General features: G+C 43.5%; 1 protein-coding gene across 6 annotated transcripts in view; it reads right to left on the bottom strand.

Moving 5' to 3' along the window:
* Positions 1-4,831: 4,831 nt before the first annotated feature.
* akap13a (A-kinase anchoring protein 13a) overlaps positions 4,832-18,526 on the bottom strand; it is a 48,913-nt gene continuing 35,218 nt past the window's right edge. For 5 of the 6 annotated variants that reach the window (XM_078282595.1, XM_078282600.1, XM_078282603.1 and 2 more), the window contains 8 exons: positions 17,935-18,081; positions 15,686-15,759; positions 14,739-14,783; positions 12,091-12,141; positions 11,036-11,323; positions 9,938-10,117; positions 8,712-8,997; positions 4,832-7,756 (listed from right to left, as the gene is read on the bottom strand). In XM_078282595.1, coding sequence (XP_078138721.1) covers positions 7,704-7,756; positions 8,712-8,997; positions 9,938-10,117; positions 11,036-11,323; positions 12,091-12,141; positions 14,739-14,783; positions 15,686-15,759; positions 17,935-18,081 — 1,124 coding nt within the window. In that variant the 3' untranslated portion in view covers positions 4,832-7,703. The remainder of the gene's footprint in view (positions 7,757-8,711; positions 8,998-9,937; positions 10,118-11,035; positions 11,324-12,090; positions 12,142-14,738; positions 14,784-15,685; positions 15,760-17,934; positions 18,082-18,526) is intronic. The other variant, XM_078282599.1, reaches the window with a different exon arrangement.

Genomic DNA, 18,526 nt, shown 5'->3' with positions numbered 1-18,526 from the left:
CTGAGGTTGTCAAGAGCTGCTTTAAATGAGACAGACTGACCGTTACCCTGGCAACCGGCAAACGAGAGATCTCTAGACAAAGTGCGTGTGTGTGTGCATGCGTTTTTATGTTTATATGTGCGTCAATGTGAGAGAGAGAGAGTGTGTGTGTGTGTGTGTGTGTGTGTTTATATGCTAAATGTCTGGGTGGGGGGCGGGGGCGAGCCTCATGAGTGCTCCAGTTTACCACCTCTAACTGTTGCATTATGGGTAGACTGTGTCATATGAGTTTGTGATATCAACTGAACTGAACTTTAATTGTTATTAATCCAGAGAAATGTAACTGAGCTCCATCCTGCTTCACGTTCACACTGGGATCTGCCCAGTACGACCACAGTCTTCCACTATTGGCCACTGGAGCAGCTGGTGCCTCAGAGTGAATGGAGGTGAATGGAGTGTATTAACCAGTGTGTTACGCTATGACAAAGTATACAAACCAAAGTACCCAACATTACTGGGCAAGTACTTCTCCATTACACAGTGTGCTTAAGTGAATCTGTGATTTGTTGGGGCACAAGGCCATGTAATGACTTGTAAGTTAGAAGGACTTCATAATCAATACGTGCATTTACCAGGAGCTGGTGAAGAGAGACTGAGGCCCTGTTTGCACAAGACTAATATTACCTGGAGATGTGAAGGGATTTGTAATAACTGCGGAAAAACTATTTTTTTCTGCCATGACTGTAATTTGTAAAGTAAAAACTCCAGCGCAAATTACCTTCCGTATTTTGGTGAAGACAGAGCTCCACTGATAATATTAATCAAACTTTAGGTCATTTCAGCCTGAATTTATTTTTGGTGTGCAATTTCTTCGTCTTCTTCTTCTAGACACAATTTCCTCCTGTCCTGAGAAATGGAAGCAGTAGTGGAATCTATAAAGGAAACTTCTGAATGCAATTTCTGTGCAAAATTCAAATTATGCCTTGCTAATTCAGGACGTGACAAATTTAAAAGTTTTGACCTCATGAAAATATACTTTTTCACATCATGTTTAAGCCAAACGCCTGGTATCAAGCGGCGTGCGTGTTCTTTGAGGCTAAAGTCTTGACCTGATGTGTCTGGGGCACCAGCGATTTCAGCGCATGTCATCATCCCGTGTGAATGAGTTTCACAAGGTTATTCTTTAATTACATGGGGTCCCCACATTCTAGCAGTCCCACGTGGCTTTTGAATAAAGCGCAGAGTGTTTTTTTAAGGGTGGAGTTATGGCTTACCGAAGACTGCGTGAGCCTTCTAGCAGCGGGGAGTATGTGTGTGTGCGTGCATGTTGCGTGTGTGTATTAAGGCAGGGTCATTGAGGAGTAATAGGATTGCTCGGCCCCGCTCCCTCTCTCGACACCCCGGGCGAAGACAGGCCTCCTAAATCATCCTCACGTCTCTGAGCAAGATGGAGGACCTGGCAGCGTCCGGCCCCGCCCTCCGTCCCCGCCGCAGCCGCAGCCGCAGTAGAGCCACTGTACACAGCCACGCTTTCCTCCACACCTCCAGCACGACTGGAATAATATCTGCTCAGCATTCTGTAAATATGCGCCGGGAGAATGTGCACTCCGGCTCGTTGCAGCTGTGTAGAACAGTTGGAAGGGCTTGGCTGCCGATCCTGAACTTCTGTTCTCGGTTCTTGAACTTTCCGTCTCGCGACTCCTGAAAATGCAAAGCGAGAGCGCTACTCAGCGACTTTTATTCATTCATGTATTCATCTATTCAGTCATTGTCTTTACCCTCTTATTCCTATTCAGGGTCACGGGAGGCTGGAGTGTATCCCAGCATGCATTGGGGGGGAGGCAGGGAGACACCCATGGGCAGGTCGCCAATCCATCACAGGGCGAACACGGAGAGACAGACGATCACTCACACTCACACCTGTGGGCAGTCGCCAGTCCACCTGTCTCTGGAATGAATGAGTAATTTCACTTACTTTCCCCATTCAGATTTTTCACAGCGGATCCAGGGATTCAAACCAAAGACTTTCTGGTTCTCAGCAGGTAGAAACGTGCAGAGTAGTGACCTTTGACCCCTTTCTGGCTATTTTACTGATTAATTACTGGTGTCTTCGTTATATTATGTGAAAATGGCATCTACCACAGAGATTAAGAACAATTTTTTTTTTATGTCCATAAATTATCCTGTAACCCACTGCGCTGTTGGGCTACTGTCTTTTGGGAGCTTATGTAGCAAATGTTGACTTTGCACTTGCTTCTTATGTGACTGTGTTGTATGTTGTTTGTCTGCAACTTTTATGTTGGTCATGATGCTGCTTTCTCCAGGTCTCCCTTGAAAATTGATTTTTTTTTTATGTCAATCAGACATATACTATGGCTCAGGATAATAATAATGTTCATCATGATGTTTGGCAAATACATGTACTTTAGGTAAAAGTTGAATTGAATTTGAGTTAAATTGAATGAATTGAAGACTCACTCCTCACAACAGTCACAATACTGGTCCCCTGATTATCCAGCTGTGATGTCCAGCTGTGATGTCAGTCAGTCTGAAACTGGAACGAAAAATAGGGTGAATTTTTGAAAATGCAACAATTTAATATGTAACCACTCAAACAAAATCAAATTGTAACTATTTTCATTAAACACTATTGATCATATTTGTATACAAATAGAGGGGGGGGGGGGGGGGATCCTATGATAGGGGCCCTTCCAGTCCCTTTTTACTGCATTCATGGCTCCATCCCCAAGAGGAGTGCTTTGTAAAAACCCAGCTGAGCTCTTTTTTCAGCCGTTGGATGCTCTGTACTAGCAAAGGTCTGGTAACTAAGCTGGGTAAGAGCCCTGAAATGTTGTTCTATAAATATACTAATATACTAATATGGTTCTATATAACTTTACAGAAAGAATTGTATCCTGCACTAATACAGGATAGATGCATCAAGGGGAACTTCTACAATGGCTACTGTATGTAACATCTGGATATGGATTATGGAAGCAATAAAATGTTTTAAACAGATGATTTGATGAGGAAGGTGAAAAAAGCTTGTTCCTGCTGTCGACTGGCACTGATTTACAACCTTACAAACCGCTTGCCGCCTTGTGGAGTTCATTCACTGTCAACTGTCTCTCTCTCTTCCCTTCTCTCCTCCCATTCTCCTCTCTCTCTCCTACTGGGAACCAGTGTCAGAGTCGGCCTCCCCCCTCTGCTGTTGTTTGGACAGCAGCGTGGCCAGACTGGGAAAGCTTCCCTACTAGTTGACCATTATTATGCCTCAGAAATATGGATCCCAGTACGACAGTCTGCTCGGTGGCATCCTAGATCAGTGATGGACATTAAATCCATCAGAAAGTAAACATTGCTTGCACTTCTTCCTGTAATGAAAACAGATAGGGTTATTTGGTGCGGACTCAGCAGCTGTCGGAGTGTGGCCATTGGAAACAGATACGAATAAATATCCCAATCAGTGGTATTTTTGCACTGATTTTGTATTATATTATGAACTTTTCTAAGTAACTTAACAAAACTCTATTTCTCTCAAGGGTAGCCTTGCTGTGGTTCAACTTCTTCCGATGTGAAATAACCGGTAGCTTGTGAAACTAGACTTTCAAAATAGCTGCTCCAGCTCTGCCAGTTAGAGTCATTTCTGCCGAGTGTCTGTGCGGTTCAGACAGAAAAAGATAAGAAACCCACTGTGACCTCTGACCTCTCTGGATGGAATTATCTGCAGAGAGACTTCTGCCTCTTAGTGAGTTTGAAGCAGTTGTTCAGACTATGGAAGATCCATCTATTGGAAAGTGTTGATGCTTTAAGTTGAGTGCCTTTGTTTTCCCTCCTGGACTATACTGTAGTTTTGCATTTGGAAAAACTACATAGTCATGATCCGCCCTCTCCTTTCCGTTTCTCTCCGTCTCTTGCTCTTCTCTCCTCTCATAACGCTGCTTTGAAACAGCCGACTGTCCCATGTGCCTCAGCATTCCCCGTCGCCATGACAACCAGAAGCGGATGAGGATGAGGGCGCCCGGCTTTCTGCCGTTGCACCCCCCCCCACCCCCACCCCCACCTCACCCCCACGACAAAACCGGCCGCCAATTTAAAACGACACAACCGCGGTTCGGCAGGAATGATCTGGAAGGAGATAAAACGTTTACAGTTTTTGATGAGGGGATTTTTTTACTGCACTACATCGAGTTGCTGCCTCCCCACCTGCTCTGATCAACTGATGTCTGACTGTATGGCTTGTTGATTTGTTATGTGTTTTTAATTGCGCTTTTTATTACGTTTTTATTATAATGCTTTTTTTTTGCAAACCAAATATTTCTTATAGGACCATAAAGCTTTTAATTGACCTGAATTGCATTGAGCTGACGTGGGAAATACGTTGCTGGAGACTGATCCTATGGCTCAGACAATGAGTTAGGGTTAGACAGATGATGATGATGGTGATGATGATGATGATGATGATGATGATGACGACTAGACTAGATCATACAGTACTCCTAAACATGTTAAAGACAAAGAAAGAGGAAATGTTTCCAGAGGCAGAACAACTGCCTGGCTGACTGTCTGCAGTGTAGAGAGCATGGGGGGATTAAAGCAGCAGGTTCTTTATTTATCATGAAGTATGAATGCTGCTGTACGCCTGCACCGCTGTCATTCCTGCAACATAATTGACAGTGTTTCCACTGGCTTCTTTCAGCAGTGGTGCACCGACACAGCAACAACACTTCCATCACCGCCACCGCCAGAGGAAACGGGAAACTAAACCAACAGCATCATTTAGTGATATTTCCCTCGAAAATGACAAAAAAAAGTGGTTTTGATGTTAAGAATGAATGTTTTTATTGTGCTAAAGCATTCAAAGAAGAAGAGAAAAAGGTGAGGAACCAAAGGCAAAATTGCACCAATCACAGTGCAGGGATCACACAGGAAACATGACACGAACTGTAACAGCAGGGACCAAGCCAACGACTCCCAAAATGTCCATAATCATTTTTTTTATTATGAGAGAAATATGTCTTTACGTTGTATATCACCGAGAGGGTGAGAATAAAACATAAATAAAGCATTCTTACAAAATGTTGCGATAAATCACAAATCAAACAAATAATTAAAGTTTTTACATTTGATTTTGTTTTTATACATAAATCATATTTACATATTTGTTTTTGCCCTTTTTTTTTTTACATTGCTCAGTATGGAAAACAATTCTGTACCATTTTTTTTAATAGTACAAACAATTCCTTCGTTTCAAAGCAGAGGTATAAAAGCTATTCTCTCTCTCCTGAGAAGACGCCGGGTTCTACTCTAGCACATCTTTTCGATAGATTTAAGGCTACGCAAGGTTTTATTTTACCTGGTGGATACGCTTATCTCATGTACAGGCTATCATCATTGGGGAGAAGGGGGGTGGGGGGTCATTTTCTTGACTTGCACCTGCTGATTGTCCCTTGCAGAGAGAGGTTTGTGTGTGCGTCTGCCCGGTCGCTCCCCTCAAATCTTAGGCCTTTCTCATATTAAAGCTGTTGCCGACTGGTGTCACTGAATAACCAATTACAATCTCTTGACAACTTATTTGTTTCTGCAGCCAATTACAAATGCCATAGGGAAAATGTCAGCGCGAGAGCCCACGCTCATCACATTATCTCTCTATGGCAATGACCTGCTGAGGAAAATATGTCAATTCCTCACAGCAGGAACTGAGGAAAAAAAGGGAAAAAAAACAAAATAGTTTCTAGAGTTTCAGGTTGTTGTTGTTGTGTGAGGGAAGTGATTTAGTCATAGGTGCAGTGCCCCCTAGTGGTCAGAACACACCACAAAAGAGAAAAAGAAAAAAGCCCCTCTCCCCTCTGTGTCTTTGACAGGATTACACCAAAGCCATAAACAAAAGACATGAAGCAACTAATTGGCTGGCCCTGTAAGCCTCTTAGAAGACACACTATAACAAACCAGCCAAGACATGAAGTGAAATTCTCAACATAGACGACGAGTTAACAAACAGCACTTAGAGGGGGTCAGACAAACACAAGGGAGGATAAAAGAGGCAGTGAGAGGGAGCGGTTCAGTGACGCCGCTCTGCAATTCACTGTTGGCTTTGTGTAACCGAGCAAAAAAGAGGCTTTTTTATTTTAAACTTGCTCTGATTTGAATCCCTACCTGTCCAGCAGGTAGTAAATCTGGCCAAAAAAACAATGGACTAAAATTTTTAGGCTAAAATATAAACCCAAAAATCTGGATATATCACCCTACATTGATTACGTACAAGCTACCGGCCTCCTTTTTTAAAGACTAATAATCGTTAGGAAAAGAAACCACAGTATCTTTTTATGTGAATCAACACATTAGGAACAATCTCGCTTTGGGTCGTTGTTGCTTTTCATGAGCGTCAAGGTTCTCATTTGAAAAGTCACTCCACAGAATATAAAGAGCCACCTGATTGATATTTGATATTGATAACTAAAAAGCACCCGAATATAATGACCGAAGCGCTTAACAACGTTGATTAATGAACGTTGTTGATTGGTTTGAAATGATCGGGTAATCGCCGCAGAGCAAGCTGTTCTTTAAATGCCTGAACAGAAAACAGATCGTCTCTTCCATTGTAGTTTTAGTTAATTTCTTAATTTCCTTTCCCGTTCGCTCTAACCAGCTGCTTTGCCTCTAAATGAACGGCCTCTGTTCGTTAAAACCATCGGCGGCGTGCATCTACCGAGTCCATTATCACAAATGAAAGAGGGAGGTTGAATGAGGAAGTTGAACTCCTCTTAACAGACACAAGCCATTAGTATGCTACCTGCAGGGTGAGATGCAATTAAAAACACGAAGGAAGCCCCGCTCGTCACCCCTCAGATGAAAGATGAGGAGCGCATAAAAGCCTATTGAGAGGCAGATAAAGCCAGGATCAAACTAATATCCATCCACAGCTCTAAAACACACCGAGCGGAGTCTGAATGGAACCATTAGACACAGGAAGAGATGTCTCAATCCCTTCATTACTGTTGGGTCTGGAAAACACACATACACATCTGAAGAGTTTCACTCCAAAATGAGATATCCATAATTTGAATAAATTAAAAACCCAGCCAAGCAACATGACTGCTGGCATGAAAAGTAAAAGTGATTATAGAAGATTACTGAAGTTATCATGTAACAATTCCATCTTGCTTACAAAACAGGAGGCAAATTTAGTGGGTGTAATCACATGTGCTGTGCAAATATTGAGACATGAACATCAGGCAACAATTTTTTCTCAAAGTGGATACACACAGTAGCATTTTGGAATGAAACACCTACTTATTGAATCAAAGACTGTTGCTAGGAGAGATGGTTGAGTCTGGTTTCACCTCTGTCGAGTCAAATATTCCTCTGTGTGTCTTCAGTCTTCTATCAAGTGTCAATGTTGTAGCTCAGTCAGGAGTTTCCAGACTGATCATCACATATGGAGCCTGTTGGCATTCATGTCCGTTTCCTAGTGGCATTTGGATGTGTGTGTGTGTGTGTGTGTGTTGTGTGTGTGATATGTGAACCGCAGCGTAAAAGTCACATGGAAACGGCATTTCGATGGCATCTTGCTCATAATTCAACGTATTTCCGGTTGAAACATGACACAACGCCCAAAAATGCACCGCCATACCGTGTTGCTTTCCAGAAAGTAAAAGTAATGTAATAGTCTGGTTGTCAGGACGGTGTGGTGCAATGATGAGGAAGAGGAGACGCCGCTCCTCTCAGCAGAAGAAGATCTCCCCATCTAGAGGAGGCTCCGGGAGGTGCTGGGGGTCTGAGGAGAGGAGAGGAGAGGAGAGGAGGGGGGAGGAGAGGAGGAGAGGAGAGGAGAGGAGAGGAGAGGAGGGGGGAGGAGAGGAGAGGAGGGGGGAGGAGAGGAGGAGAGGAGAGGAGGGGAGAGGAGAGGAGAGGAGAGGAGAGGAGAGGAGGGGGGAGGAGAGGAGGAGAGGAGAGGAGAGGAGAGGAGAGGAGGGGGGAGGAGAGGAGAGGAGGGGGGAGGAGAGGAGGAGAGGAGAGGAGGGGAGAGGAGAGGAGGGGAGAGGAGAGGAGAGGAGAGGAGAGGAGAGGAGAGGAGGGGGGAGGAGAGGAGAGGAGAGGAGAGAGGTTTGATTAATTATTCTAAAAACGTTATAGACTGTTAATATTCACTGTATCACAGGAAAAAGACATTTAACCCAGAGATTAAACATTGGGCACCTAAATGTGCATGTAACCTCCTTGGTCAGGCTGCTAATATCATAGCCATGCTTTGATATTTAAGTATGTATTCATGCTTTCATATTCATGCATGTATTGCATATTCGTATGTATCATATTTATGTGTCTGACATGTTGCTGAAAGAGTGGATTTGTAAATGCAGAGAGAGTTACTGCTCCCTTTCCAAAAACAGGACTAAACCAGAAACACTATATATATGTATATACACAGTATATATTATTATACAATACTATTTCATATTCCTCATCATAAACTCTGTCCAGGTCAGGTCATATATGATCCTTTACCTACAGTGGGTTAGTCTACCCAGCATGCACTGCAACTGGAAACGCAGTAGGGCTTCATAATATTCAACACGGGTTGAAATTTTGGGCTCAAACATGGGTTTAAATGTTCTTTCTGAGGACAATTTGAGATCACTTGGCCTATTCATCCTTCTACCCATCCATCTCTTCATCCTCTACCAATCACTTCCTCCCTCCTTCACTCCATCCATTTAGCCGTTCTGTACCTGCTGTCTTTGTGCTCCCCCCTTTGCCCTTCTTCTTCTTCTCCTTCCTGTCTTTGCCCTTGTTCTTGGCCAGCTGCAGCAGAGAGTTGGGGATCTGGTTGGGAGCGTCGCCGGCCTTCAGGCCGGGGTTGACGGAGGACGAGGTGAAGGGGTTCAGGCTCTTCTTGGGCTTGGCCTGCTGGGTCTGCAGCCTGGCCAGCGAGGAGGAGAGCTCCGGCGCGTCCAGCTCCAGAGACCGGGAGCTCCCGGGGAACTGGGAATCGTCCGACGTACTGGAGGGCGTCCTCTGGGAGGGAGGAGGGGTGGGTGGGAGAGAAGGGTTAGACAGATGTAATAGGGCATCTGTTATCTACATGTGTAAAGTGAATATATTTCAAAGGTCCTTAGTTATCTTACAATGCACGTCTATTCACCTAGACATACTGTACATACATATGTGTACATACCGTTAAACTACCAATACCAATACGACCAATACCAGTAAAGACTGGATCTCAAATGGAGGCCAGATCTCTGACAATAGCTGGGGAGTGTTGTGTGTATGCGTGAATAAAGCCCGCTCCCCAAGAAAAGCCGTGTAAAAAATATGCCACAACTACAGACAATTAACAGTCATCCATGCTACATACTTCATTTGTAATCTGGCATTTTGTTTGTTAGTGCATTTGGGGTGGGGAGATGAAAGTGGGTGGGGGGTGTCTATGTGTTCTGTTTTTGGTGTTTTTACATTTTTTTTATTGCATTTCCTCTATGCTTATATATTGGAAAAAGCAAAAAAATAAAAATAAAAAAATAAATCCAAAATTCACACATTTACAGAAAACAATATACAAAAATATCCTTACAATTTCTAAAATGTCACAAAACATATTACCAAAAAGAGATGTTGCATGTAGTTGAACTGGCACGAAAGCCTTGATATTCATTCCGCAAACATACAGTCACTCTACAGCTTGAATCGCTATATAACACTGCTCCTGTTTGTTAGTCGATACATGACAGAGAGTTTTTTTGATTCCGGGTTTAAAGCCCACGTCAGCAAGCAGCCACCCTGCTGAAGTGTTCCTGAGCCAGACACTGAATCCCTACCAGCTCCAGCTCCTGCTGAGCTTGACCTCTGACCTCACTGTGGAGGAGGCCAAGAGAAAAGAGAATTCCCCCACAGGGAGCAATAGAGGAAATCATATTATCGTTATTACGATGATGATGAAGGCGTCCCTCCTCACCTCAGCCAGACAGAGGTCCTCCATCTTGTCCAGCTGCCGCTGCACCGCCACCCTGTCTCTCTCCATCTTCCTCTGGGCGTCTCTCAGTCTCTCCAGGTCTCTCTGGTACTCCTCCTTCTTACTCTGCAGCTCCTGCTTCTCCTCATCCAGGTCTTTGCGCCTGCTCGACATCTCCTCCTCCTGCAGTGATTGGCCGGTTGATTAGTTGATTGATTTGACAGTTTAAATTTAACTAAAAAAAAAATGCTTGATCCAACAATCAGCTCTTGCAGAGTATTTCCATCAGGTACATTAGTTGGGGGGGGGGGGGGGGATACATGATATCTCATTCTAGATGCAATAACTGAAAAGCATGCATGATTTTGCCCACTTATGACCTGTATTGTTTCTTTTTTGTTTATTTATTTATTTACTTATTTATGCTTTTTATTCTAATTATAATAATTATAATTTTATTCTTAAATTTTCTTTTGAATATGTTTCCCATTTTTTTCCCCTCCTTACACATTCTACTATTCATGTTTTCACGCCTTTCTGTAAAGCACTTTGTAAACTCTCACTGCATCATCCTCCATCATCATCAAACTGCACCATACCATATACATAAATACCAATAATTAACTGATGCTGCCTTGTCTCCACTGGCCAGGGTTTAGGAGTGCTAACTCTAACCCTGGACATCTAGTTATTTAGTTTGTCAGTTCGCTAGTTAGTGCTGAAACCTGAGATGTGCGAGATGTGTTCATTATTTTGAAGCCCTGCTGTCAGCCAGCTTAGCATGCTAGCTTTAAACAAACCCTAACCCTATCTAACACCATTGAAATGTCTCAGCAGCCTAGCACATTTTTGCAGTTTGGGTTTTACAGTCAGTTCTTTTGTCAAGGTGACCTGCCCTCACTATAAAGCACTGTGGGAAACCCTGGGTGTCTTCATTTTAAATGACCAAATGTCAAGGTAAAGAATTGGCAAGGGAATTCCCACCGCCTACCGCCCATGTATTTGTCCATTTGCCCGACCCCAACACAGGCACGAGGCATTACTGCTGCATAAAACCGTATCAGTGATAAAGTGAACCGGCGGAAGCGGACGCACGGTTACCTGCACATGCAGCAGCACCTCCCTGTCGGTCAGCTGCTGCTCCCTCTGCTCCCAGTCCCTCTCCCTGCGCCTCCTCTCCTCTGCGTGGGCCGACTGCTGCCTCTGCAGGGAGGCCAGCTCCTGCCGCTGCTTCTCCAGGCTGCGCTGCTTCTCCTGCTCGATCAGAGAGCTGGGCCGCGAGGACGGCCGCGACAGAGAGGTGCAGGAGGAGGAGGAGGAGGAGGGGGGGCGCTCGGTCAGGGCCTGCCGCTGGTCCTCGATGAAGCTGTCCTGCTGAACCACCACCGCCTGGGACAGACGGAACCAGAGCCACAGAGCACATAGATTAGATCAGGCAGACAGATTGCATGCTGGTATTATATGGTATTGTGTCAGCTGTTCCAGACATTCTTCTTTTTTCTATGTCTTTATGGCTACGTTCACACTGCAGCTGAAAGGGTCCCAATTCAGATTTTTTCTCCCCTCACATGTGACACAGATCTGAGGTTTTCTCATCAGTGTGAACAGCAAAAAGCTTCACAGTCGCATTTTTTCCAATTCTGATCTGGACCACGTGGATATGTGGTACACAATCGGATCTAAAGGCATGCAACCCACATTTGAAAGCTCAAATCAGAATTTGCCAGCGTTGTCATGACAATAAATAAATCTTATGTAATTTACTTGAGACAACTGTCATGGCTGAGTCAGCATGAGCATGAAGGCCAACAAAACCCAACAATGGAAAGAAAGTGAAGTACTTGATTGGTATTTGGGAAGATTCCTACATTGAGTCAAAACGGGAAGACGCCGAAACCAAAAAGTGTTTGAAACAAGGGGGAGAAGCATCGGTACAAAAAGAGATCTGACGTCTTTTGTTATTGTAACTCTTTTCGACATCGCTGTCAGTTTATATAGGTATCCAATATGGGTTGCAGCCCAGAATAGATATGAACAATCATCCAAATAACATCAGATATGAGCAGCAACTCAGAATTGAGCATGAAGGCCTGTAGTGTGAACGTAGCCTAATAGGATATGCTGTAGCGTATCTCCTCAGGGCGAAGCCTCCTTACCTGCAGAGTGCTGAGCAGGAGGTGGAGATTGGAGACGCTGTGGAGGACCTGCTGTAGAACAAGACACACCGCTGAGCATCTTTTAAAACCTCTAACGTGCTGCTCCTATTTTTATATGGGAGAGAATATCCTGTCAAACTGCATGTCGAAACCTGGCAGTTTGATGTCGCCTTGCTTATTGGTTCGCTTGACATCCCTTCATCTTCCTCTGTTAAAATAGGCAGTGGGAGGCAGTAGTGATTAATTTTAAAAGCTGACATTTTTGTATAATTAAGTGCTACATGGTGGATTTGATGTAACCCTAATTTACCAGCGGACCCAAACAATTTAGAAGGCTTAAGTCATGTTCTCCATATGCACGTCTGCCAATAAGCAAGGCAACAATAAACTGCCAGATTGCAGCTTGCAGTGACACGACGTCTCCATACAAAGACTATGAGAAACACAAAGACAACAGCATGTTTAGAGGCCAGGGTGCTTTCAGCTGTCACCAAATGTTTACTAAGACACAAAATGGTCTACATAATACTTAGTGGGAAGGGCACAAAATGGCATTTATGTAATGGCTGCAGATAGTATTGTAGCATCAAGTATAAATTAGAGAATCCATAATAGTCAGTATGACGGATTGGGGGAAATGAACACCCGGATTCTACCAGCCTCTCTGGCAGGTGATCTTTTGGTATTATTACCAATGAAAAATCATTATGTACTGAAAGCCACAGCTTGTATTTTCTACTCTACAGCATCTGCTGTAACTATCCCTGTGCTATAAGTGGAATGCTGAGATAGAGACCTGGCTTGGAGCTTAGGGAAGGGCAGTGGTGACAGCAGCTATGGAGCTGGAGTTATCAAGTGTTTGTTTGACTTGGAAAGTATTGCGTCAAGTTACTTGACATGTTGAAAAAGTCCACAGTAAAGGAACATGTTACCCAATCTTCTCTTGTCTCTCTGACCATGTCAATAGTGGAGTGACATTTGTAATATATTACTTAGAGCAAGGAGGCATTTGGAATGGGAAAATGTTATATGTAAATAATTGCATGTATACCTGATACATAGAGGTAACAGCAAGCTTATAAAGAGTATTAAAACAGTATTTGGTCTTTTCAAGCTTAAATCACTGTTGTAACCAATAGTTGTGGTGTATAAAACTGAAATGATCCTCATGTAGGCCTACAGTAGTACTGTTTTGTACTCAGCTCAGTGATGAAGTTTGGCTAACATAATTTGGTCTTCGACTCGACTCACTGAATTTTGCCGCTTAACCTTCAGGCGCTCCTGTCTACTACTTTTGCCTGGCTGACAGAAAGACGGCTGAAATCTTTCTGGTCAACCATTTACAGTCCAGTTTGTTGAATTCACTTTTGTTTAAATGTGTTTAGCAAGTTTAAAAGTGTACCATGTAGCATTTTAACATCGACAAATCATCTACACTGCTTTCCAGCACAATGGAGATCGCTTTATGGCACAAAACAGGAAGAGGGCGCTGTTCTTTCAGCACCAACAGAGTTAAATAATTTCTGGCAATGGCAGATGGTGGAAGAAGTAAAAGGCTGATAGAAAAATCACTTCCAACACAATTATCCTCGTCAGTAAGTGAAAGTAGTCACATCCTCTCTGTGGCAGGAAGCAACAGGGCTTCATGAGAAATGTGGTCTTCATTTTGAGAAACACTAACCCCAACAAAACCTCCGGGGTGTGATAAAGGCGACCAACTGATGTTCAGAAATGCTCCATGTTGCACCTTTAAACACAGACGTGTAATGTCAAATAATTTGAATTTCCACAGACAAAAGTTGAAATACTGTACCATTATGATTACAATTTCAAATTCATTGATTGATTACAATCAAATTGATTGACTGATCTCTGGTCATGTGGACTAGTCATTAGGTTAAAATGTTTCTGAAGCTGGTAGTTGTTTATGTATGTTTTTTTAGCTCTAAGTGGATTTTGTTGGCTATTAATTGTGTGATTTTGTGACTACATTCCAGAATAATTAATACAGAATTTTCCATCTCAGTAAGTTTACTGCTGCTATGTTGCATGCCCTCTTAATACTCTACTCCATACGTTACCTAGACCTTACCTGTACTTTCATTTCATATATTTCTACTGAACATTTTCTAGTGCTGAAACTGTCAGCCGCATGTTTATAGTAAATGTCAATGTTATATAGAAATATATAAAAATATCAATGTTTTTTGTTGGATTTGTTTGCTATATCCTATTCCACTTGCTGCAATGACCTAATTTCCCCAGACGGATCGTTAAAGTTGAAGCTAATCACATCTAATCTCAAATGTGTATCATCTTTTCAAATCATTTCTTAAAACTCATTTATATAGACTTGCTTTCAAGTATGGCCTTTAATTGATTGTTTGTGACTTCCTTCTAAGGTTTACTTCACATTTCTTACCTTGCGTAGGCTGTCATTTTCATCCATTTTGTTTTTACTCCTTTGTAAAGCACTTTGTGCTGTGATTTGAATAGTGCTATAGAAATTATTATTATCATATGTCCAAGTTCAGCTTAGTGAATCTGCCAGGCAGGCTGGTTGACTCCAGAGTTACAGACACATTTTGACACAGAGTTTTGACAGTATCCTGGTAAACAGTGGCTCTGATTGGCTGAGGAAGTCTTACCTCACTGTTCCTCTTCAGCAGCAGCAGCAGGTTGGCGTTTCCTCCCTGCACAGAACAGAAACACACACGCTCTAATTGTGACCACAGCCGAGAACAGCGTGTGTGCATCATTGTGTCTCTGTGTGTGTGTACATGACATACTGTGTACAGCATGTGCATGTGTTCATTACTGTGCATGTGTGTGCGTGCATATCTGTGTGTGTGTGATTAGAACTATATATATGTGTGTGTGTGATGTGCAATTCTAACTGTGTCTGGGTATGATTGCATGCATGTGGATATGCATGTACTGTATGAGTGTGTGTGAATGTGCACACGTTCGCAAATCAGATATACTGTACAAATGTGTTTCCGTGCACACACAAGGTACACGTGCACTCACATACAGGATATGTGTACTGTGAGTTTCTACACTGGCTTCTACACACTGTCACACGCTCCCTCTTTTTACTGCTCAACTACTGCTGCATTTTGGCTCCATATCCCTAAGAGGAATTGTTAAGAAAAACCAAGTGCTGCTTTTGTTTCAGCTGTTAGAAGATACACAGAATGGCCTAGATGGTTATGGTTCGCAATATGCTAGTTTGGTTCTACTGAAACATTCAATAAAGGACCGTCTGCTGCACTAATGCAGGATAAATGCATGAAGGAAGACTACAATGGCTACCGCCCAGTGCAGAGCCACAGTAGCAGCACCTAACGGCGGCCCATTTATTTTCATCCGCTATTGGATTCTTACACAACCGATGGTCGCCATTAGCAACGGGACCTGGCAGGAAGAATCAAGGGGCTAATTCGCTGGAGGGAGAGAAGCGGCTAAATTCATCTTAATGGTATTGTTTATGTTGGAGGACGAATGCACCCCCACACATGGCCCCGGGTCCTCGAGGAGGCGTGGGGGCGTAGCGGCTTCACAGTTGAGAATAATTGGCTGTTGAGATGCTGACCTTCTTTAAAACGCTGTCAGACTCCGTCCTGCGCAGATCTCCCGCCGTGTCCTCGCTCTCGTCTTTGTCTCCATCTGACATGAAGGAAGAACGCAGGAGAATAGATGAGCAAGACGGCAGAGAATCCACGCTCCTACAAGAAGGGGCTTACCACAGATATGAGAATAGGGCTACAAAATATAGATGTTTCTGCTCATATCATGCATTCACGTGTGCTGAAAACCTTGCCTTTAAATTAAGATAAAAATGTGCAATCTATAATCTCTTGCAAAGTAATAAAAGACCACAAATTTAAAAAAAAAAGGTGGTAAACTCTATCTAGCAAATGGGGTTTAGATGTGTTTACCCTCCAAAACATCCCTATTATCAGTGTAAGAGTGAAGACCAATGCTGGCCAAGATGGAGACAGTGAAATTTTGACAAACAGAGGAATATGGCTGACAGAGAAATAGATGGTTACAGTTTGAATTATACTGGAAATACAACCAACTACAACCAACCAGAATAGTTGTACAAGACAAATTATATAGTGATAATAGGGGTAAACCATGGAGCAGGGAACTGGCTAAACCAATGAACTATTCCTACCTATATAGCAAACATCACAACAACACAGACTTCACATTGTGAACATACTGTATTTACTCCAGATATATTTTTCATAATTACCAATTCACAGTACAGTAGAACCTAATCCAATCCCCTTGGGCATTGAGGTTGTTCAGATTAATGAAATGCTGCAGCAGTTACTTCTTGGGTATTTTATTAGATTTTATTTCCAGGCTCAGTCTTATTTAGGTGACTGGGGCTAAATTGATGGCAGTATAGTAAGTGGTAGGAAGCCTGCACACAATCACAAATTAAGGATGGGAAGTTTCTTTTGACAGGTTTAGGACCATTTCATTCCAAAGTGCATTATGTGCAGTGAACATATCAGTCAAATCACTGAAGATGGAATAATAACACACTGAATCCCCTTGTTCTGGCAGGCCAACAGCAAACAGTACAGTCATGTGAACAGAATACATGAAAACCTAAAATCATCAGGAGCATGACTTTCTGGTAGAATGTAAGAAAAAACTTAATTTGTGTGTAAATAATCATGTTTTTACAAAGATTTATGTCTGTGAGTGTGAATTTTAGGCAAGCTGATGGTGGTAAACTCTAGGAGAACTAGGAGTGTTGGGAAAGCAATTCAAAGGTGGATAGATCAGTAGACAGATTCAAGGTGATGTTGTTTGGGGCGGCAGGGCAGCCTAGCGGCTCAGGAGTCCATCTCATAACCAGAAGGTTGCAGGTTTGATCCCCACAGGAGCCAATTTTGTGTCTATCAAGAGCCATGTGTCTGTGAGCAGAGCCTGGATAAGCGCTTCAGCTAAATCAGTGTTCTCAACCATGGTCCTTGGAGGCTAAAGTCTGCAGGTTTTCAATCCAACCAAACACTTCAGCAGCTCATTTCACTGATCGGCACAACTTCAACCAGAGAGGAGGGACTAATCAGTGAAATGAGCTGCTGTAGTGATTGTTTGGAATGAAAACCTGCAGACATTTGGTGTACGATGGCACATGAACGGCACTAAACTGTACTGGGAAAAACTCTCTAGCATAGTGCCATTTTTCATATCAGTTAGCCAGGCACTTCTTCAGTGCTGCTACTGATGTAGAAGTCTGGACCTCTCATGGCCCTCTGGTGCATCTGAGGCGGCGTCAGTACAGTCCCACTCTCAGCTCGTAAGCCACCGGTTCAGAAGTGTTGCCCCAGGCCACATTTCCCACAGGAGGCTTCAGCTCGACTGTCTAAGCCCCGGTCTCCACCAGTCTCCTCTGTTTTATCTAGCGGCGCTAAACAGAGGCATTGTGGGAAGCGCTAGGCGTGGCTCCTGCGGTTGGTATGAGATGATTGAAGATTTGTTTGAGGCGCAGCACTGTTTTAGTAGAAGTTGAAATAGTTGTACTTCTCAAGCCGTGCTAAGCTCACAGCGCTGTCAGGAAACTACCACAGCGCACTTAACACTTACACTTTAGTCATTTAGCTGATGCTCTTATCCACACTTACAGTGAGTGAGCAGGCAGGGGTTCAGTGTCTTGCTTAAGGACACTTCAACAGGGAAGATGAGTGAGTTTGGCTGTTGATGGGCACACAGTAGCCGGTGCGGGGTTCAGAGCTGTGACCTGGCCTAGCCACTAGGCCGGCCTGCACATTCTTTCCATGGAAAAATAATAATAAGCAGCCGCAGCAGCGGACTTACTCTTACTGCTGCTCATCTGGTGGCTGTCGAAGCCTCCGAAGGTCTCGGCCCGACGGGGCAAACACACCGGCCCCGCGCCTCCTCCCTCCTGGACGCTGGCCATCGCCCCGCCCAGGCTGCCGTTCACCAGCGTCTGTAACGTCTCCACTGTCACACACACACACACACACACACACACAAAGGCAAACAGCAGCGTGCAGGTCAATAAGTGAATTATCCAGGCTAACTGTGTTACAGTTCAGCCCTGCACCCATGGGTCCTACCAGGCACCTCTGCTTACAACCTGATCCTGGCTCTTGTTGCTAAGCGACTATTAAAAGCCTATTTCAACCACAGAGTTCTTTTACTAAAAGTTGAAATATTTGCAATCTCTAAAAACACCCTAAACTCTAGATAGACAAATAGATAGATAGATGGAACATGCAGTAGTGACCTTTCCAATGAAAGGAAGGAGATAAAGAAGCCAGCGCTGGTGGACACGTCAACTCACAGTACAACACAATAACCTCAGCAGGAGAAATGACATTACCGCAGCCACATCACATATCAAATAAGGACCTTTACTGCTCCGGGCACTGGAAGGAAGAGGTGA

Source organism: Centroberyx gerrardi, chromosome 1 (assembly GCF_048128805.1).
Source record: "Centroberyx gerrardi isolate f3 chromosome 1, fCenGer3.hap1.cur.20231027, whole genome shotgun sequence".
NCBI lineage: Eukaryota > Metazoa > Chordata > Actinopteri > Beryciformes > Berycidae > Centroberyx > Centroberyx gerrardi.
This window is presented reverse-complemented; position numbering and strand designations above follow the sequence as displayed.